The sequence below is a fragment of the Carcharhinus amblyrhynchos genome, chromosome 2 (assembly GCF_965287045.1).
Source record: "Carcharhinus amblyrhynchos chromosome 2, sCarAmb.v2.hapA, whole genome shotgun sequence".
NCBI classification, from domain to species: Eukaryota; Metazoa; Chordata; class Chondrichthyes; order Carcharhiniformes; family Carcharhinidae; genus Carcharhinus; species Carcharhinus amblyrhynchos.
The window spans coordinates 18,942,524-18,961,093 of NC_137325.1; the positions used below are offsets into that span (position 1 = coordinate 18,942,524).

General features: G+C 43.5%; 1 protein-coding gene across 4 annotated transcripts in view; it reads right to left on the reverse strand.

The window, feature by feature from the left end:
* Positions 1–1,025: 1,025 nt before the first annotated feature.
* The window catches only part of zdhhc11 (zDHHC palmitoyltransferase 11), a 124,716-nt gene continuing 107,171 nt past the window's right edge, over positions 1,026–18,570 (reverse strand). For all 4 annotated transcript variants that reach the window (XM_080203071.1, XM_080203053.1, XM_080203063.1 and 1 more), the window contains 5 exons: positions 16,941–17,062; positions 14,944–15,002; positions 9,098–9,206; positions 7,880–7,964; positions 1,026–3,502 (listed from right to left, as the gene is read on the reverse strand). In XM_080203071.1, the coding sequence (XP_080059197.1) occupies positions 3,111–3,502; positions 7,880–7,964; positions 9,098–9,206; positions 14,944–15,002; positions 16,941–17,062 (767 nt within the window). In that variant the 3' untranslated portion in view covers positions 1,026–3,110. The remainder of the gene's footprint in view (positions 3,503–7,879; positions 7,965–9,097; positions 9,207–14,943; positions 15,003–16,940; positions 17,063–18,570) is intronic.

An 18,570-nucleotide genomic window follows, 5' to 3' on the forward strand; every position in this document is an offset into this window, starting at 1 on the left:
CGCTTATAACAGTGCTAGTAGACCAACACTATAAGCATGCTTTAAACAAATATTTCATGGGATGTGGGCATTGCTGGCTGGGCTAGTATTTGTTGCCCATCCCTAATTGCCCTTGAACTGAGTGGCTTGCTGGAGAATTTCAGAGGGCAGCTAAGAATCAGCCACATTTCTGTGGGCCTGGGGTCCCACATAGGTAGATTTATTTCCCTAAAGGGGGATTAGTTCACATTAGTGAATCAGATGGGTTTTTAGGACAATGCTTTCGTGGTCATCATTAGACTTACAATTCCAGATGTTTTTATTGAATTTAAATTCCACCGTCTGCCATGGTGGGCCTCAAATCCAGGTCTCCAGATTATTACCTTGCGTCTCTGGATTACTGGTCCAGGGACAGTATCGCTATGCCACCGCCTCCTCCTACATTTCTAAGCATGTTTGTATCAACGCACAAAGACTTATAGAGTCATAGAGGTTTACAGTATGGAAATAGGTCCTTTGACCTAATGTGTCCATGCCACCCTTTTTTTAACTGCGAAGCTAGTCCAGTTGCCAGTGTTTGGCCCATATCCCTCTATATCCATTTTACCTGTGTAACTGTCTAAATGCTTTTTAAAAGACAAAATTGTCCCCACCTCTACTACTACCTCTGGCAGCTTGCTCCAGACACCACTGTCTATGTGAAAAATTGCCCCTCTGGACCTTTTGTATCTCTCTCCTCTTACCTTAAGCCCATATCCTCTAGTTTTAACTCCCCTACGTTTAGGAAAAGATATTGACTAACTAGCTGATCTATGCCCCTCATTATTTTATAGACTTCTATAAATCATCCTTAAGTATCCCACGCTCCAGGGAAAAAAGTCCTTGTAGTCTATCCAGTCTCTCCTTATAATCAAACCATCATGTCCCGGCAGCATCCTAGTAAATCTTTTCTGCATTCTTTCTAGTTTAATAATATCCTTTTTATAATAGGGTGACCAGGACTGTACACAATATTCCAAGACTTGTTTAGTAAAGGGATACTTAAATAAAACTGAGCACACTTTATCATTGATGGACACATTGTTTGTTCGGTATAGTAATTTGCCATGATGTACAACAGAACATTACATATATGAACTTTAACACACACACATATAAGTCCTCAGTAGTATAATAATTTAGATCAAAACACCCATGATTATTATCCGTTTGAAAGGAACTCCTTCAACCAAAAATGATTGACAACTACTGATGTAGATTTAATATAACAAGAAATGTGTCCCTGTAACACTTCTTTGTCTCACTTTGATTAATGCCAATTTCATTTTTACAAGCAATGGAAAATATTTTCCAAGATTTCAATGTAAGTGACTGAAAAGCTAAATACTGAGGGTATTGGAAATCTGAAATTAAAAAAAAACTGGAAATACTCAGCACATGTTACCTGAAATGCTAACTGATTTTACCTCCACAGATGCTGCCAGATCTGCTGAGAGTTTCCAGTATTTTCTGGTATTACATGCAAGAGAATAAACTATGTAGACCATTAATTGAAGCACTTTCTATATTCCAATTATTTAGTGTGCAACTCTATTCTTTCTTTCACACATAAAATCCCTTATTTTACAATGCAAAATCACCATGGTGTTCCATTTACAGCAGGTTAGGCAAAAGCAGCTCATATTCTCAATAGCTTGTACACTATGAAAAATTAAAGATGCCCTTTATGGGAACAGATCATATATTAAAATTGTAATGTGGCGATGCTGGCATTGGCCTGGGGTGGGCACAGTAAGAAATCTCACAACACCAGGTCAACGTCCAACAGATTCATTTGGAATCACAAGCGCCGCTCCTTCATCAATTGAGTCCTCAGGTGACACCTGATGAAGGAGTAGAGCTCTGAAAGCTCGTGATTCCAGATGAACCTGTTGGACTTTAAACTGGAGTTGTGAGACTTCTTACTATACAGAAGTTGGGTTTTGTGCTGGCAAGCAGTTAAATCTGAAGTATGTGTATCTAGATACCAAAGATAGCCAATGCTTGTGAGTGAAAAAGGTTTCCATTGGAATTTTGGCCTTGAGAAAGTCAAATGTACTTTTTTGAGCCATTATGCTAAGGAAATGGCATGTGGCATTTTGTAGAATCAGTAGTCACTTGGGTTTACGGTCATGTACCAACCTTGTGGTAACAGAGAGAGGCTTACATCAGTGGATTTACTTTGTGGTCTAACCCGAGGAGGGTTTATTTTTAAAGCAGGTTATCATTCCCATTACTCAACTCTGTGTGTGACCTCAATCATGGCATGAGTTTGCTTTCTACAGCAAATCACGTTTCTAACAAATCACCTGGAGGAATAATTACTGTACAGGAAAGCCGAGAAGTTAATTTTGACCAAAGCCTTTGATTAAAATTGAGGCCTGCGATTCTTGGGATTAGAAAGGCAGAGATACTCAACTGGCTGTTCCCTTTGGAAATTATACCATCATATGCCATCCATCGGCTTCAGGACCCTACCCCGAGGCGGCAAATGAGTAAATGCCCCAGAGGCTCCCAAGTGAAAACTAGGCAATCTCAGACAGGACTGTTGTTTTACTTTCAATGGTGCCCATAATTCCTTTGAAGTGAAACACATTCCTATCATATTTCTTCCTGTGGACAGCCTTAGGGCATTGCATTTCAACTGGTGGGACAGAATGGGCAGCATTGAAATACCCCTTCAGTTGCCATGGACTGCCCCAGCCGTGTAATTGATTCAGATATGGCACGGGGCCTCCAGGTTGGAAGGATTGATGGGTCATTACCAATGGGAGGGGGGGTGGGGGGCGCTCCATTTTTATCAACGGAGCAGACCCACAGGGGTTTTTGGGATCTGAATTGTTTACATTAGTAACATGGCTTTCTTCCACACATCACCCTTTATGTCATTGCCATTAGATGAAGCCCATCGCGTCACCAGGATACAGAGCGAGTGGGACACTGAACCCAAATAATTCCACTCCCAGAGATTCTGCCTCGGTCTGAAACACTACCGGTTGATAATGCTGGCCAATCATATGAAAGCTCCGGTAACCTTGGTGATTTCAATCCGTTTTTATATTGCAAAGCAGAGTTCCGCAAAGGTCTTCAATTTACACTGACATGGCGTTCTGCCCAGCAATGCTGGACCGCTGAGCTATCTGACTGTGCCTTTGATGAGCTATTTCTACATCCTGCTTAACCAAAGAAGTCCTTGCCGGTTGCTGGCTCGCACCTCTCACAGACAACTGTACAGAATCTCTTGGATTAACAAGTAAACTCGGAATATTGTCCTGGAGTTCACTTTGATTGGATGCATCTAAGCACATCTCCTCATTGCCTGTCCCTTCCCTGCATCCACTATCCATAGCAGCACTACCAAGAGGGTTTTGGACCACTGGGTTCTCTTCAATGGACTCCAGGCTTCGCCGGTGCGACCCTTGAAAGTTATGATCAGTCTGTAGCGTTCCTTCAGAGTTCTCCAGTGGTTCCGGAACAAAGCTGGCTGTGGAGACGAGTAATAAGAAATTGAACAAGTATGAATGCATTCATATCTTAAGGAAGAAAAGTGACACACTGCGCATCAACTCCTCATCAGAATACATGGGCCTACATTAATTCCCAGACCACCAATGCCTCAACTTTAGAATTCTCATCCTTGTGTTCAAATCCCCCCCCCAATAGACTCACCCCTCCTTATCTCTGTAACTTCCTTCAGTCCTTTAACCCTCTGAGAACTCTTCATTCCGCCAGTGTGCATTCCACATTCCTTCATCCCCCCCTGAGGGATGATTCTTCAGACCCCTGTACCCTAAGTGTTTGAATTCTCTCCTTATCCCTGCCTCTCTATCTTACAAACTAATTCTTTGATCAATCTTCTGGTCACTACTCCTAATATCCCCTTACATGGCTTAGAATCATTGAACCCTACAGTGCAGAAAGAGGTGATTTGGCCCATTGAGCCTGCACTGACAACGATCCCAATCCAGGCCCTATCCCCGCCACCCTACATATTTATCCGGCCAATCTCCCTAACACTAAGGGGCAATTGAGCACGGCCAGTGAACCAAACCTGCACATCTTTGGACTGACAGGAGATCGGAGCACCCGGAGGAAACCCACGCAGACATGAGGAAAATGTGCAAACTCTACGCAGAGAATTACCAGAGGCCAGGTCCCTGGCGCTGTGAGGCTGTGATGCTAACCACTGCGCCACCGTGCCACTTGGTGTTATATTTTGTCTGATACTACTCCTGAGAGGCATCTTGCGATGTTGAAGATGCTATATAAGTGTTGTATTTTCCATTAACAAAAACCCCTTTAATGAAACTGGATTTCATTTTGGGAGTTTTTTTCCCTTCAAACACTGGAGCTCGAGTGTCAAAGGGTGAATAAAGATAAAATATATGTTAAATTCATCTGTAAGGAATACAGAATTTATTGCTCATTCCATAAGTGAGGAGGTGACTCATTAGTCAATAAGTTATAAAGATTTTTCTTCCTGTGTTAAAGTGTTTGAACTTGAATTTACAAAACAGTTTGAAACTGTGCCCACACACTCTCAGTAACTCATCTAGAAAGAGTTAGACGTTACAGAGATCTTCAAAAGCAAAGAGGTTCCCTCAAAATTTCCCACAAAATTTTCATTGCTATTAGTTGGGGGGGGGGGAGGTGCGGTGGAGAGATTCCTCTGTGTCTGGGTGTTTAATGGTTAAGTTATGAGTTTTTTATTTTTTTATTATTCATTCCTGGAACATTGGCATCACTGGCTGGGTCAGCATTTATTGCCCATCCCTAGTTGTCCTTGAGCTCTCCAGGATATTTCAGAGGGCAGTTCAGAGCCAACCACATTGCTGTGAATCTGGTGTCACATGTAGGCCAGCCCAGGTAAGGCAGATTTCCTTCCCTAAAGGATGTTAGTGAATCAGATGGGTTTTTAATGACAATCGACAATGGTTTCATGGTCATCAGAAGATTCTTAATTCCAGATATTTTCAATCGAATTCAAATTTCACCATCTGCCGTGGTGGGATTCAAACCCAGATTCCCAGAACATGAACTGAGTTTCTGAATTAGTAGTCTAGCAATAATACCACTAGGCCATCACCTCTCCATATTTGAGTTCAATCTGTTTTTGGGGTAGCATGACCTGAATTTCATGCTCAAATCTCTGATGTGGGTCTTGATCCCACAGTCCGCAGGCTTGGAGCTGATACTCTCAAGGAATGTTGCGCATTGAGTATACTTTCGCGACTGACAGGTGAGAGTAGATAAATGAAGATGGAAGTAGGTTATTCACAATGTTGTACAAGGTACAAAGAATAGTTGTATAAATTGCAAGTACCTCCTTTGTTTAATGACTAAGGCTATGATCTTACAACCTCTTCCTGTCCTTTGTTCGGGGAGGCAGATGATGAGATAGGGTGATCCATTTTGGTAGGACAAATTTGAATGTGGATTACAGGGTCAACAGCAGGTTTCTGAGGAATGTGGAGGAACAGAGAGATCTTGGGGTTCATATCCACAGATCTCTGAAGGCTGCCGCTCAAGTGGATAAAGCCGTGAAGAAGACCTATACTGTTTATTAACAGGGGGTTGGAGTTTAAGAGCCGTGGGGTTAGGCTGCAACTGTACAGGACCTTGGCGAGACCACACTTGGAATATTGTGTGCAGTTCTGGTCACCTCACTATAAGAAGGCTGTGGAAGCATTGGAGAGAGGGCAGGGGAGATTTACCAGGACGCTACCTGGTTTGGGGAGGGTAGGTCTTATGAGGAAAGGTTGAGGGAGCTGGGGCTTTTCTTTTTAGAGCGGAGGAGGATGAGAGGCGACTTAATAGAGGTTTATAAGATGATGAGGGGGATAGATAGAGTGGACTTTCCGAGATTATTCCCTCAGGTGGATGTAACTGTTATTAGGGGGCATAACTATAAGGTTCATGGTGGGAGATATAGGATGGATGCCTGAGATAGGTTCTTTACTTCGAGTGATTGGGGTATGGAATGGACTGCCTGCTGTGATCGTGGAGTCGGACACTTTAGGAACTTTCAAGCGGTTGTTGGATAGGCGCATGGAGCACACCAGAATGATAGGGAGTGGTATAGCTTGATCTTGGTTTCAGAAAAGTGAGGTACAACATTGAAGGGCCTGTACTGTGCTGTACTATTCTCTGTTCTCTGAGAAGTAAGAACTCAGGTTTGTGCCAAGTTTCTAACCTTCCTTGATCTTACTGGTCCTGTTTTCCTGGCAAAGTCAGCATTGTGCCCAGAGGGGAGGGAAGGGGAATTCTGCAGGGATGGTGAGAACTCAGCCGATGGGGCTGATTGGCAGGGATGTATGACTCTGCAGATGGGGGTGATTAGCAGGGGGGAGGTAAGTCCTGCAGATTGGGGGTGATTAGCAGGATAGGAGGAGTGGCACAGGCAGCCGTGGGGACAGGAGGGGATCTCAGGGCCTGCACAATGGCACACCAAGAGTTCAGCAGCCAGCTTCACTGGTAAACTTAGACTCCACGCTCCCCCTTCCCCCTGGCAAGAATCACATCCTGGCTTTTTATTTCCCTCTAAATACCATAAAATTGCAACTCGCAGCTTGCTGATGAAAACAGTGTGATTCTCTCCTGATTTCTCGCTCGTTGGGTGCTTAGAACTTTTCTTGTGAGATCGCGCCCTAAGTATAAGCCTTTTTTCCAGTGTTGTCATGGTTATTTTATGGGACATTACGGCACTTGCTTAAGTACGGGTTACAGTGGCTTCAAAGTAAACCAGAGTAACACCAAAGTGGATTCGTTGTTTAAAACAAAATCACTCTACCATCAAATCAAAGTTATTTTCAGATGTCCTTACAGATGATTTAAAAATAGTTGAAGTCACTATGGATTAAACTGATTCAACCATTCATGTGCATCAGCTCCATAATGGTGAGAATAAACTTCTCAGTTATACAAGGCTTTGGTGAGAGCACGTCTGGAATATTCGGCAGGATTTTACAGCCTCGCTCATCCTGAAACCACCCAAGGTCAGCAGAGTTTGCCATGTTCCGCCCCTTGCCCTCTCTTATACCCGTGGTGGGCAGGGCGATAAAATTCCATCATTGTGTGTACTTTTGTTCTCTTAAGGATTGATGTAATTGCATTGGAGGTGGCTCAGAGAAGACTTATTAAATTAATACTAGGAATGAATGGGTTGTCTTATGAGAATAGGTTTGAAAGGCTGAGCTTGTTTTTGTTGGAGTGTATAAGAGTGAGGGCTGACTTAATTGAAGTATTTAAGACCCTGAATAATCCTGACAATGTGAACCTGGAAAAGATGTTTCCTCATGCGGGTGAGTCCAGAATGATTAAAATTAGTGGTCACCCTTTTAGGACAGAGAAGAGGGAAATACTTCCCTCTGAATGTTGTGCGACTTTCAGAGTCGCACAACTCTGTACGACTCTGAAAGACTCTCAAGAGTATTACTGCCACAATAGGCAGTGGGCACAGGATCATTGAGTATTTTTAAAATGGAGGCAGATAGATTGTCAGGCAAGGGGGAATCAAAGATTATTGGGGGTAGATGGGAAGAATTTCAGTAACCAAAGGATCAGATTTAAGACAATTGACAACAATAAACAGAGGGAGAGAGAGATAATTTTTTAAAGTGGCAAGTTGTTACGATCTGATTTGCATTTGTTGCAAACCTGGTGTAAGCAAATTCAACAGTAATTTTGAAAAGGAAAGATGTGCAGGAAAATTCGTATTGAATGAAAATTTCCTATGTAAACATGTCACACTAAATTACATCATCCCATTCCTTGAAGACTTATGGGACTGTACAAACAAAATAACATTACAATTTGCAGATAGATCATAAAATGACCCATTTTTAAAAGTTATATTTCTTACCAGATGATGTTCTCTCAGAAGTGAATTTAATCTCATCTATGTGACTGTCCCCTTTGAAACCACTTCTGGGCCTTTTATTCAGAGGCTATCATTAAAAATGGATACAGGAGGAAGGATTTAGTAGAATGAACTATACACATACACACTGTATTTTAAAAAAGTCTTCGTGTAACATAGTCCACAACTTCCTGGCTCTCCAGCGTCGGATTTGGAGGTATCCCAAAGAGGCGCCAGGGAAATCCTTTGGGAACTTCCCAGGTCAAGGTTTACGCAATAATTGTCCATATGCCAAGCATGAATTCCCTCTCAAAATCCACGCTGACTCTGTCCGATCCAGCCACTGTTTTCCAAATATTTTGCTGTTAAATTTCTTATAATGGACTCTAGCATATTCCCCACTACCGACATCAGGCTTACTGGAGTATAATTCTCTGTTTTCTCTCTAGCTCCCTTTTAAATTGTGGGGTGACGTTAACAACTTCCAATTGTAGGAGCTGTTCCAGAGCCTTGGAAAATGATCACCAATGCATCCATTGTTTCTTGGGCCAATTCCCGAGAGGCAAGGACAGAGGATGGATTACATAGCCTCATCCCCACCCACGCACCCTCCTCCCTTCATCAAGCATTCACTGCACATGGGTGAAGGCCTCCCTCCTTCCCATCATGCCACAGGTAAAGTCAACAGGGTTTGCTACAAGAACTTTGGGAGCCGTGAATGCAATAGACGCTAGTTGCCTTAGCAACTATTGTTGTCACGTGACTCATGAATGAGGCTAATTGGCATCCCACTGCCTTCAGGCAGAATTTCCATATCAGGTCCTGCCACAACCGTGTCCCCCATCCCAATCCCCGACTTAATTGGGGACAGTTTTCCCAACACCAGGAATCGGACATGAGCGCTAGACAAGTAAGCCTGAGTCAACCCAATGCTGTAAAGTAACACTAAGGACAGGATTTTCCAGCCGCACTTGCTTCAAGTCCAGAAAATCCTGCCCAAAATCAATGAGCCTTTTCATGGTCCGTGTCCCGCCCACTCACCATGGAAATCGTAGCGGCAAAATCCTGTGCTAAGCATCCACATAACATTTAAGTATCAAACTATTAAAGATAATTGATTAAGATAACTGACCTGAATATTATCATCGTATTTTTCTGACACTGGTAAAACGATGGCTAAAAATAAAATTGGAATTTCTTGCAACTGAGCCGTAAAGTTACCTGCCCACTGTGAGAGGAATTTGTCGCTGTGGAAATACTTGAAGTCTCCAAACAAATACTGTTGGACAATCTGTTGGTAACTGGGCCTTGGTCTTGATACTTCAAAGCACTGGTGGAAGAAGCAAGGATATATCTCAGGAACGCGGGCACAGTCAACCTCAGATCCTGTCATTGGATTTTGTTTTAAAGTCTGCTCTCTCCAGTTAATCGATCAGTTTTAAACTGGATGGTCATACCTGTTGTAATTGGACCTCAAGCCCTCTGCCCATTAGAAATACTCTGGAATGGCTACCACACAATTAGAATGAGTCCTGGCCACAAAACTCTCCCAAGTAGACAGCAAATACCATGATGACCCCAACCTACTAGCCAGTTAGCCTTCATTTGTATTTGATTTAAATCACGTTTTAGCACCTAATGTAACCTATGCCTACTGAGATCTCTGGAGGTTATAGAAATTTGCATTCCTAATGCCACCCCACCGAGATCACCAGATGTCATTGATATTTGCATTCCGAGCTCTCCCCCACTCCCACAGGAGAAACCGGGAATGAAAGATAAAAGATAACACAGCAGCCTCCGTCTAAAGTAAATTTCTGCTTGCCTCCATTTTCTACATTTCCAAATAACAAAGGTTTGAGATAAATTGTCATGAGAGCTGTGCCCCTTTAAAAAAGTGCTCAAAGGTTTGCTGTGAAATTATATTCATAAATTCATAGAATTGTAGGATCCCTAAGTACAGAAGGAGGCCATTCAGTTCATTAAGTGTGTACTGACTACATTCCCACCCAGGCCATATTCCCATAACCTCACAAATTTACAGGTGATTCGGTCCGCCTTGTTGTCCAACATACACGTGGTGGGTCGTGCGAAGGCTGCTCTCGGATGTTGCTTCGAGAGTTGCCTAGTGCTTCACGTCGTTAGTGTACGCTTAAATTGGACCATCTGACAGGCAACATGACAGCTCAGTGACTATCACTGTTTGCTGTGCAGATACGTGGATTTGGGCCGGTGTCTGTGGGAGTTTGCACATTCTCCCCATGATTGCGTGGGTTTTCTCCGGGTGCTCCGGTTTCCTCCCACACCCCAAAAACATGCTCTTAGGCTCATTGGTGTAACAAATTGTCCCTAAATTAGTCTTCCCTCAATCTTCCCCAATAGGCGTAGACAAAGGTCATAGGTAGAGGAGGGCACTCACAATGTTAAAATGGCGGCGCGGGCTCGTTGGGCCGAAGGGCCTGTTTCCTGTGCTGTGTTGTTCTTTGTTTACCCTGCTGATCCCATGACACCACGGTCAACTTAGCATGGCCAATTAACCGAACCCACACATCTCTGGATTGGGGGAGGAAACCGGATCATCCGGAGGAAACCCATGCAGACACGGGGAGAATGTGCAAACTCCACACAGACAGTGGCTGGAATTGAACCCGGATCCCTGGCGCTGTGAGACAGCAGAGCTAACGACCGTGCCACCCCTCAGTCTCAACAACTCATCAAAATAGTTGCACAGGAGAGATGACTGTGAGTCATCCCATTGCTGTACAGTAACACTAACAGCAGGATTTTCTGCCTACGCTGGTCCCAAGTCTAGAAAATCCTGCCCGAGATCAACGAACCCTTTCACGGTTCATGTCCCGCCCGCTATGATTTCCACAGTGAGTGGGCAGGATGGCAAAATTCTGCCCTAAGTGTCCACATAACATTTAAATATCAAACCATTGATATTAATGAAGTTGGAGTGTAAATATGTTCCTACTGAACAAAACATGGGACTTTGCAGTCTTCCACTGATTGGCAAAATTCAACACAATGGACAATCACAAAATATATCTTCCACAGAAATTACACCTTACCATCCTTTTAATGTAATTTAGCTGTCTTACATTAGGGGGCACTATTACACCAAAACATTATCTGTCAGTCATATAGGATGTGGAGATGCCGGCATTGGACTGGGGTAAACACAGTAAGAAGTCTCACAACACCAGGTTAAAGTCCAACAGGTTTATTTGGTGGCTTTTGCTACCAAATAATCCTGTTGGACCTTAACCTGGTGCTGTGAGTCATATAGGACAAAGACCACAAGACCATAAGAGGTAGGAGCAGAATTAGGCCTCTCGGCCCATCAAGTCTGCTCCACCATTCAATCATGGCTGATATTTTTCTCATCCCCATTCTCCTGCCTTTCCCCCATAACCCTTGATCGCCTTATTAATCAAGAACCTATCTACCTCTGTCTTAAAGACATTCAATGACATGGCCTCCACAGCCTTCTGCGGCAAAGAGTTCCACAGATTCCCCACTCTCTGAAGAAATTCTTCCTCATCTCTGTTTTAAAGAATTGTCCCTTTAGCCCGAGGTTGTGCCCTCTGGTTCCAATTCTTTCTACTAGTGGAAACATCCTCCCCACGTCCAGTCTATCGAGGCCTCACAGTATCCTGTAAATTTCAATAAGATCCCCCCTTATCCTTCTAAGCTCCAATGAGTACAGACCCAGAATCCTCAACCTTCCTCATACGACAAGTTCTTCATTCCAGGGATCATTCTTGTGAACTTTCTCTGGATCTTTTCCAAGGCCAGCACATCCTTCCTTATATATGGGACCCAAAACTGCTCACAATACTCTAAATGGGGTCTGACCAGAGCCTAATACAGCCTCGGACATACATCCCTGCCCTTGTATTCTAGCCCTCTTAACATAAATGCTAACATTGCATTTGCCTTCCTAACTGCTGACTGAACCTGCATGTTAACCTTAAGAGAATCTTGAGCAATGATTCCCAACTTCCTTTGGTTTTTGATTTCCTAAACACTTTCCAATTTAGAAAATAGTCTATGCCTCCATTCCTCCTTCCAAAGTACATAACCTCACACTTTTCCACATTGTATTCCATCTGCCACGCTAACACCTTACCCCCAACTCCGTGCACCCTAACCTTCTGTAGCAACCTTTTATGAGGCACCTTATCAAACGCCTTTTGAAAATCTAAAAACATCACATCCACTGGTTCCCCTCTGTCTACCGCACTAGTCACATCTTCAGAAATCCAATAAATTTGTCAAACACGACTTCCCCTTAACGAATCCATGCTGTGTCTGCTCTATCAAACAATTCTTCTCTAGGTGCCTCGCTATTTCTTCTTTGATGACGGATTCAAGCATTTTTCCAACAACAGACGTTAAACTAACCGGCCTATAATTCCCTGCCTTTTGTCTGCTACCTTTTTTAAACAGCGGCGTAACATTAGCCGTTTTTGAATCTTCCAGCACTTCCCCGGAATCCAGCGAATTTTGGTAAATAATTACTAAGGCATCCACTATCACCTCTGCCATTTCCTTTAGAACCCTGGGATGCATTCCATCCGGTCCTGGGGACTTGTCCACCTTCAGTCCCATTAGTCTATCAAGCACTACCTCTGTAGTGACAGTAATTGCATTCAGGCCCTCATCTCCTACCATCCTTCTATCTTTGATATCCGGCAAACTATTTGTGTCCTCCTCCGTAAAGACCGAGGCAAAAAACTTATTTAAGGCCTCAGCCATTTCCTCATCTCCCACCGCTAAATCCCCCCTCTCATCCTCTAAGGGTCCAACATTCACTTTAGCCAGCCTCCTCTTCTTTATATATTTGTAAAATATATTATTGATCATCAATAAAGAAATGGAAGGGGTCATTAACAATGCTATCAAGTGTCACTTATTTAGCATTAACCTGCTCACGGACACTCAGTTTGATTTCCCACCAGGGTCATGCAGCTCCTGACCTCATCATAGCCTTGATTGAAACATGGACAAAAGAGCTGAATGCCAGAGGTGAGGTGAGAGTGACTTCCCTTAACATCACCAAGTTTGGCATCAAGGAGCAAAACTGGAGTCAATGAGAATCAGAGAAAACTCTCACTGGTTGGAATACAAAGAGCACAAAGGTTGTGATTGTTGGAGGTCAATTATCTCAGCCTCAGGACACCACTGCAGGCGTTCCTCAGGAGAGTGTCCTAGACCCAACCATAAAAGTGGATGCTGGACTCTGAAACCAAAAAACAAAATGCTGGAAAATCTCAGTGAGTCTGGCAGCATCTGTAAGGAGAGAAAAGAGCTGATGTTTCGAGTCCAGATGACACTTTGTCAAAGCTTTGACAAGATGCTGCCAGATCTGCTGAGATTTTCCAACAGTTTCTCTCTTGGTTCTAGATCCAACCATTTTCAGCTGCTTCATCAATGACCTTCCCTCCATCATAAGATCAAAAGTGGGGATGTTCACTGCTGACTGCACAATGTTCTGCATTATTCGTAACTCCTCAGATACTGAAGCAGCCCATGTTCAAATGCAGCAAGACCAAGGCTGACAAATGGCAAGTAACATTCATGCCATACAAGTGCCAGGCAATGACCATCACAAATAAGAGAAGATCTAACTAACACCCCTTGGCACACAATGACATTACCATTGCTGAATCCTCCACTCTCAACATCCTGGATGTCACCAAGACCTGGACTAGTCATATACAAACTGTGGCTACCAGAGAAGGTCAGAGGCTAGGAACTCTGCAACACCTTCTGACTCCCCAAAAGCTATCCACAAGGCATAAGTCAGAATTGTAATAGAATACTCTCCCCTTCCCTGGATGAATGAATGTCCAATAACAATCAAGAAGCTGACACACCCAGGACAAAGCAGCCTATTTGATTTCGGTTCCTTCCACATTCACTCCCTCCATCACCAGCGAACAGTGACAGCCATGTGTCCCATCTACACAATGCACTGCAGGAATTCACCAAGGCTCTTCAGGAAGCATCTTCCAAACCCATGACTGCTACAGTCTGGAAGGATCCCTGGAACATCACTACCTGGGAGTTCCTCTCCAAGTCACTCACCATCCTGACTTGGAAATATATCGCCCTTCCTTCACTGTCGCATAATTCAGGAACTCCCTCCCTAACAGCACTGTGGGAGTACCTATAACCACATGGATTGCATGAGGTTGTAAGTTCAAGGGGACAGCTCACCACCAGCTTCTCGAGGGTAATGAAGGATGGGCAATAAATGCCGGCCTAGTCAGCGATGCCCACTTCCTTTCAATTAATTTTTAGGAAGTTAGAAAAAGCTAGATCAGGAAAATAGGGAAAAGGGGGGTGGGTGGGAGTGCTTTGTGTCACAATGAGAAATGGACCTTCAGCAAACGAGAAGCCAGTTCACCAGCAATTTGTTTTGTGCGACTATAGGAGGTAAAATGAGCTCCCTAACTCGGCGAGTATTCCATTTCCGCCTTCAGCTTGGATTGTGAGAGTTTAAGTCTTTTGCAAATCTAATCCAGACAAGTCCAAGAACATCGTATTGAGCAGTTGATAGCTTCTAATGCATCTTCCCATTTTTTAGCTGCAATGAATTCGATACCATGGTGAGCAGTGGAAAACAATCGGAATTTTACCGGCACATCCACCCGAGGTTCGTATGATCCACCCAAGGCCAATGGAACATGCCGTTCTCCGAGCCTCACCCGCCCCCAGAATTGGTGTGGGCGTACGGTAAAATTCTGGCCCACGTCTCATACATGGGAGGGCCTAAAGTGTCTGCTGCAAGTGTAGCAAGCTGATTATATGAGGAATAAGAATCAATATTTAAGTCTGGATGGTTTGTTTGTTTTGCTGTGCTGCTTTAAAAAATAGATATTTCATATTCCTGAACAATGTTGCTTATAAGCTGTGCAGCCACACGCAAGTCTGCTCCTTTAAGTTAAATCACATGTATGACCATGCAAAGAAATTTAAAGGGCCCTCAAACATAAACAAATTGGCTTCATGCTACAAAAGAAATTTGAAGGGTATATCGCTCTTGAACACCTTACCTTAACCTGGAGGAGGCACCAAGTTCTATTTCTGGCTGAGTCTTTGTCACGGGTAGACCCTGCAATGACAATATGGAAGATACAGTATGGAATATCCCATTATAGCCAACAGGTACTGCTGGGTCTATCAGCGATGTATATAAAACTTACAACCCCCATCCCTTTCCCTCTCCAGCCCATTGAATACAGAATCATCCATAGCCTACTCCGAGCTTCCTTCTGTGATCTTCTCCAGCATTGTGCTCAGCAGTGACCGTTTAGTCCTTTGATCCTTTCCTCCTTAAAGAAGTTCCTCAGTTCTGAGGATTGTGGTTGAAGGCAGAAGGTTTTGGCATGAAAGTTTCCCCCCTTTTTTATATAAATTATGAGTACACGCAGGTACAGCAAGCAAATAAGAAAGGTTATGTTGGCCTTTATTGCGATTTAGGTATAAGATTAAGAATGTCTTATTGAAATCATAGGGCTGCTTGGTGGAATCACACCTTAAGAGTTGTATGTAGTTTTGGTCTCTTCACTGAAGGGAGATATATTTGCCATAGAGGGAGCGAGAGACTAGTTTCTAGGATGGAGGGATTTTCCGATGAGGAAAGATGAAATAAACTAGGCCTTTATTCTCAGGAGTTTGGCAGATTGAGAGGTGATCTTGTTTAATCTTGCAAAATACTTGCAGGGCTAAACAAAGTAGATAATGTTTCCTCTTCACGGTGGCTCAGTGGCCAGCACTGTTGCCTCACAGCGCCAGGGGCCCAGATACAATTCTGGCCTCAAGTGACTATCAATGTGGAGTTTGCACTTTCTCCCCGTGCCAGTGTGGGTATCCTCCGGGTGCTCAGTTTTCTCCCAGTGTCTAAAGATGTGTGGGTGAGGTTGATTGGCCATGCCATATTGACCCTAGTGTCAGAGGAATTAGTGGGATAAATACGTGGGGTTACTGGGATATGGCCTGGGTAGGAATGTTGTTGGTGCAGGCTCAATGGGCCGGATGGCCTCCTTCTGTATTATAGGGTTTCAATAATTCTATGAAAACATCAGATTTATGATCCAGTCCCCGAAACTGGCAGATTAGTGATTGTAATAAGACAGTTTGTGATATTGTTGTGACGCCCTGCACTGTAGGATGATCTTTGAACACAATAATCTACAACGATGATGGGAGACCATCTTTCACTGCAGCATTCAGGATGGGGAAGCTTCTGCTTTGTGGATGCTGAAACATTGACCATCTTGGCTGGGTCCACACGCGTGCAAACAGATCTGGTCATCATTTCCATTCTGGAGAGGATGAGCTCCAGGTTCTGTGCAAAGCCGGAGTAAAACTGGACTCCTCTATGCTCCTTGACATGGACTGCAGGTTCCCTGGCAGGCTTCCCTATGCACTGAGTATTGTGTTGTGTATAGGCTGTGCTGACAAAGTGCTCACCTGACTCCTCCACAGCAGCTGGGCAACAAAGACTGGACTTGCCTTCAATGTTTGCACCCCGTAGGGTGAAGTTTACTGTCGCACCCTCCACGGGAATCGTAGTGGGCAAGGGGGCAGATTGTGGAAAGGTCCGCTGACCTCGGGCGGGATTTTCTGGTTTCAGGGCGAACGGGGCCAGAAGAACTCTGCCCCATGAGTGAGTTAAAGAAAAGAATTTGTCCCCTAACAAGTTGGCACTATGGAGACAATGAACAGCACAGTTAGTATGTGCTGCAGGCAGCACAAATCCAATGCACTGCTTGTATTACACTGACCGGGTGTAGGTTAATCACAAAGTGCAAGATGTGTGTGTGTTCTATTGGGTTATCTAATTTAGCCCTCCTATATCTCTCTCCTGAATTGTACCATGGGATCTTCCACATCCAGCTGAGGGGTAGTCAAGGCGCTAATTTAACAGAACAATGCCACCACCGACAATGCGGCACTCCCTTAGTACTGCATGAAAAACTAGTCTGGATTATCAAGGTTGGAGTGGTCCTGAAGTCAGGACCTTGTGATTGCCTCTACTGCACTCTACCTGAACAGCGGTCATCCGAGCAGATGCAGTCTGTGCACACTCATCGTTAGACCCATGGTCTCGGACATCCTGGTTACGACGCTCCCGTACCACATATTCATACGTGCTTAAGTTCTTGGACACTGGAAAAGTAGAGGAATTACATTCAGCTCATCTCCTCTGAAGAGACCAGCACCATATCCATTTCCTGTGCAGTTAGATACATGATGGCGCTACAAAGAAATTGGCACCAGATGTAAGAAATGATTCTAAATTTTGACCAACCACTTGAATTAACCAAGGTTCTCTAAGACAGAACCATTAGTTACTGGGAGCAATCTTACAAAAAAATTCTAATTGCCAAACGAACGAGAAAACGGGAGACCTGTTTTGATTAGGTTGATTGACAGGGACAGTCATGTGTTAATAGGTAGAGCTAACCTTCAATGAAAAAGCAGTCAGTTTCTACTGGGTCCTGAAAGAAGCAAGAGCAGTCTTTCTGCGTCTCTATCTGGAGGCTGCTGATTGGGCTGTCAGAATGTAGGCCTTTCTCTCTCTTTCTGTCTTTCACCAGAGCTCTTCAAAGACTCTGGGATTGTTAGCCAGTACAAGCACATATGCCTGGAGGTTTGTTAACTGATTTTGAAGAGGGAGTTTAAGTCTATAAGAGGAATATTGCTTGAATTGGAACTAATAGAGATAGGTTAGCAATTAAGAATTGGATCTTGTCATATTTAAGCATTTCAATTGGTAAAAGTTAAACTAATTCATTTATACTTGTTAAACTGTATTGTTAAAGTTTGTTTCGATAAAAGCTTCCCAGTGTGTCAATAGAATTACACCTGGAGTGAATCCTCACACTAATGCCAAAATGAAAAAATCTGTTGGGGTGCAGTTGGGCTTCATAATGTATTTTGGGGTTTCTGTTCTGTTATCCTAACACCATGAGTGAATAAAAGGTCATACAGACTTTTAAGGCCTGAATTTTATTTCTTGAGGGATAAATTAAAAAGTAGGAAAGTTATGCCAAACCTGTATCGAACCTTGGTTCGACCATACTTCCGGTAGTGCAGGCAATTCTGGCTGCTGTATTATAAGCTACTATATTTTATATATTACATAGAATATTGAAGAGTACATGATATTTAGGAAAGATACGAAGCTAGGAAAAGGTGGAGGGGTGACTCTGTTAATTAATGATGGCAAGAGGTCTCACAACACCAGGTTAAAGTCCAACAGATTTATTTGGTAGCAAACGCCACTAGCTTTTGGGGCTTTTCCCCTTTGTCAGGTAAATGGGGAGTTCTGATCACAAACAGAGCATATAAATGCACACATTCAATTTACTGTAAACTGAATGTGTGCATTTATATGCTTTGTTTGTGATCAGAACTCCCCACTCATCTGATGAAGCGAAAAAGCCCCGAAAGCTAGTGGCGTTTGCTACCAAATAAACCTGTTGGACTTTAACCTGGTGTTGTGAGACTTCTTACTGTGTTTACCCCAGTCCAATGCCGGCATCTCCACATCATTAATGATGGCAACATCACAATGGAGAGAGGTGATGTAAGTTCAGGAAAACAGAATGAAGAAGAGGTTTGGGTAAGAGATGAGAATTGATAAAGGCGAGCAGTCACTTGCGAGAGTGTTG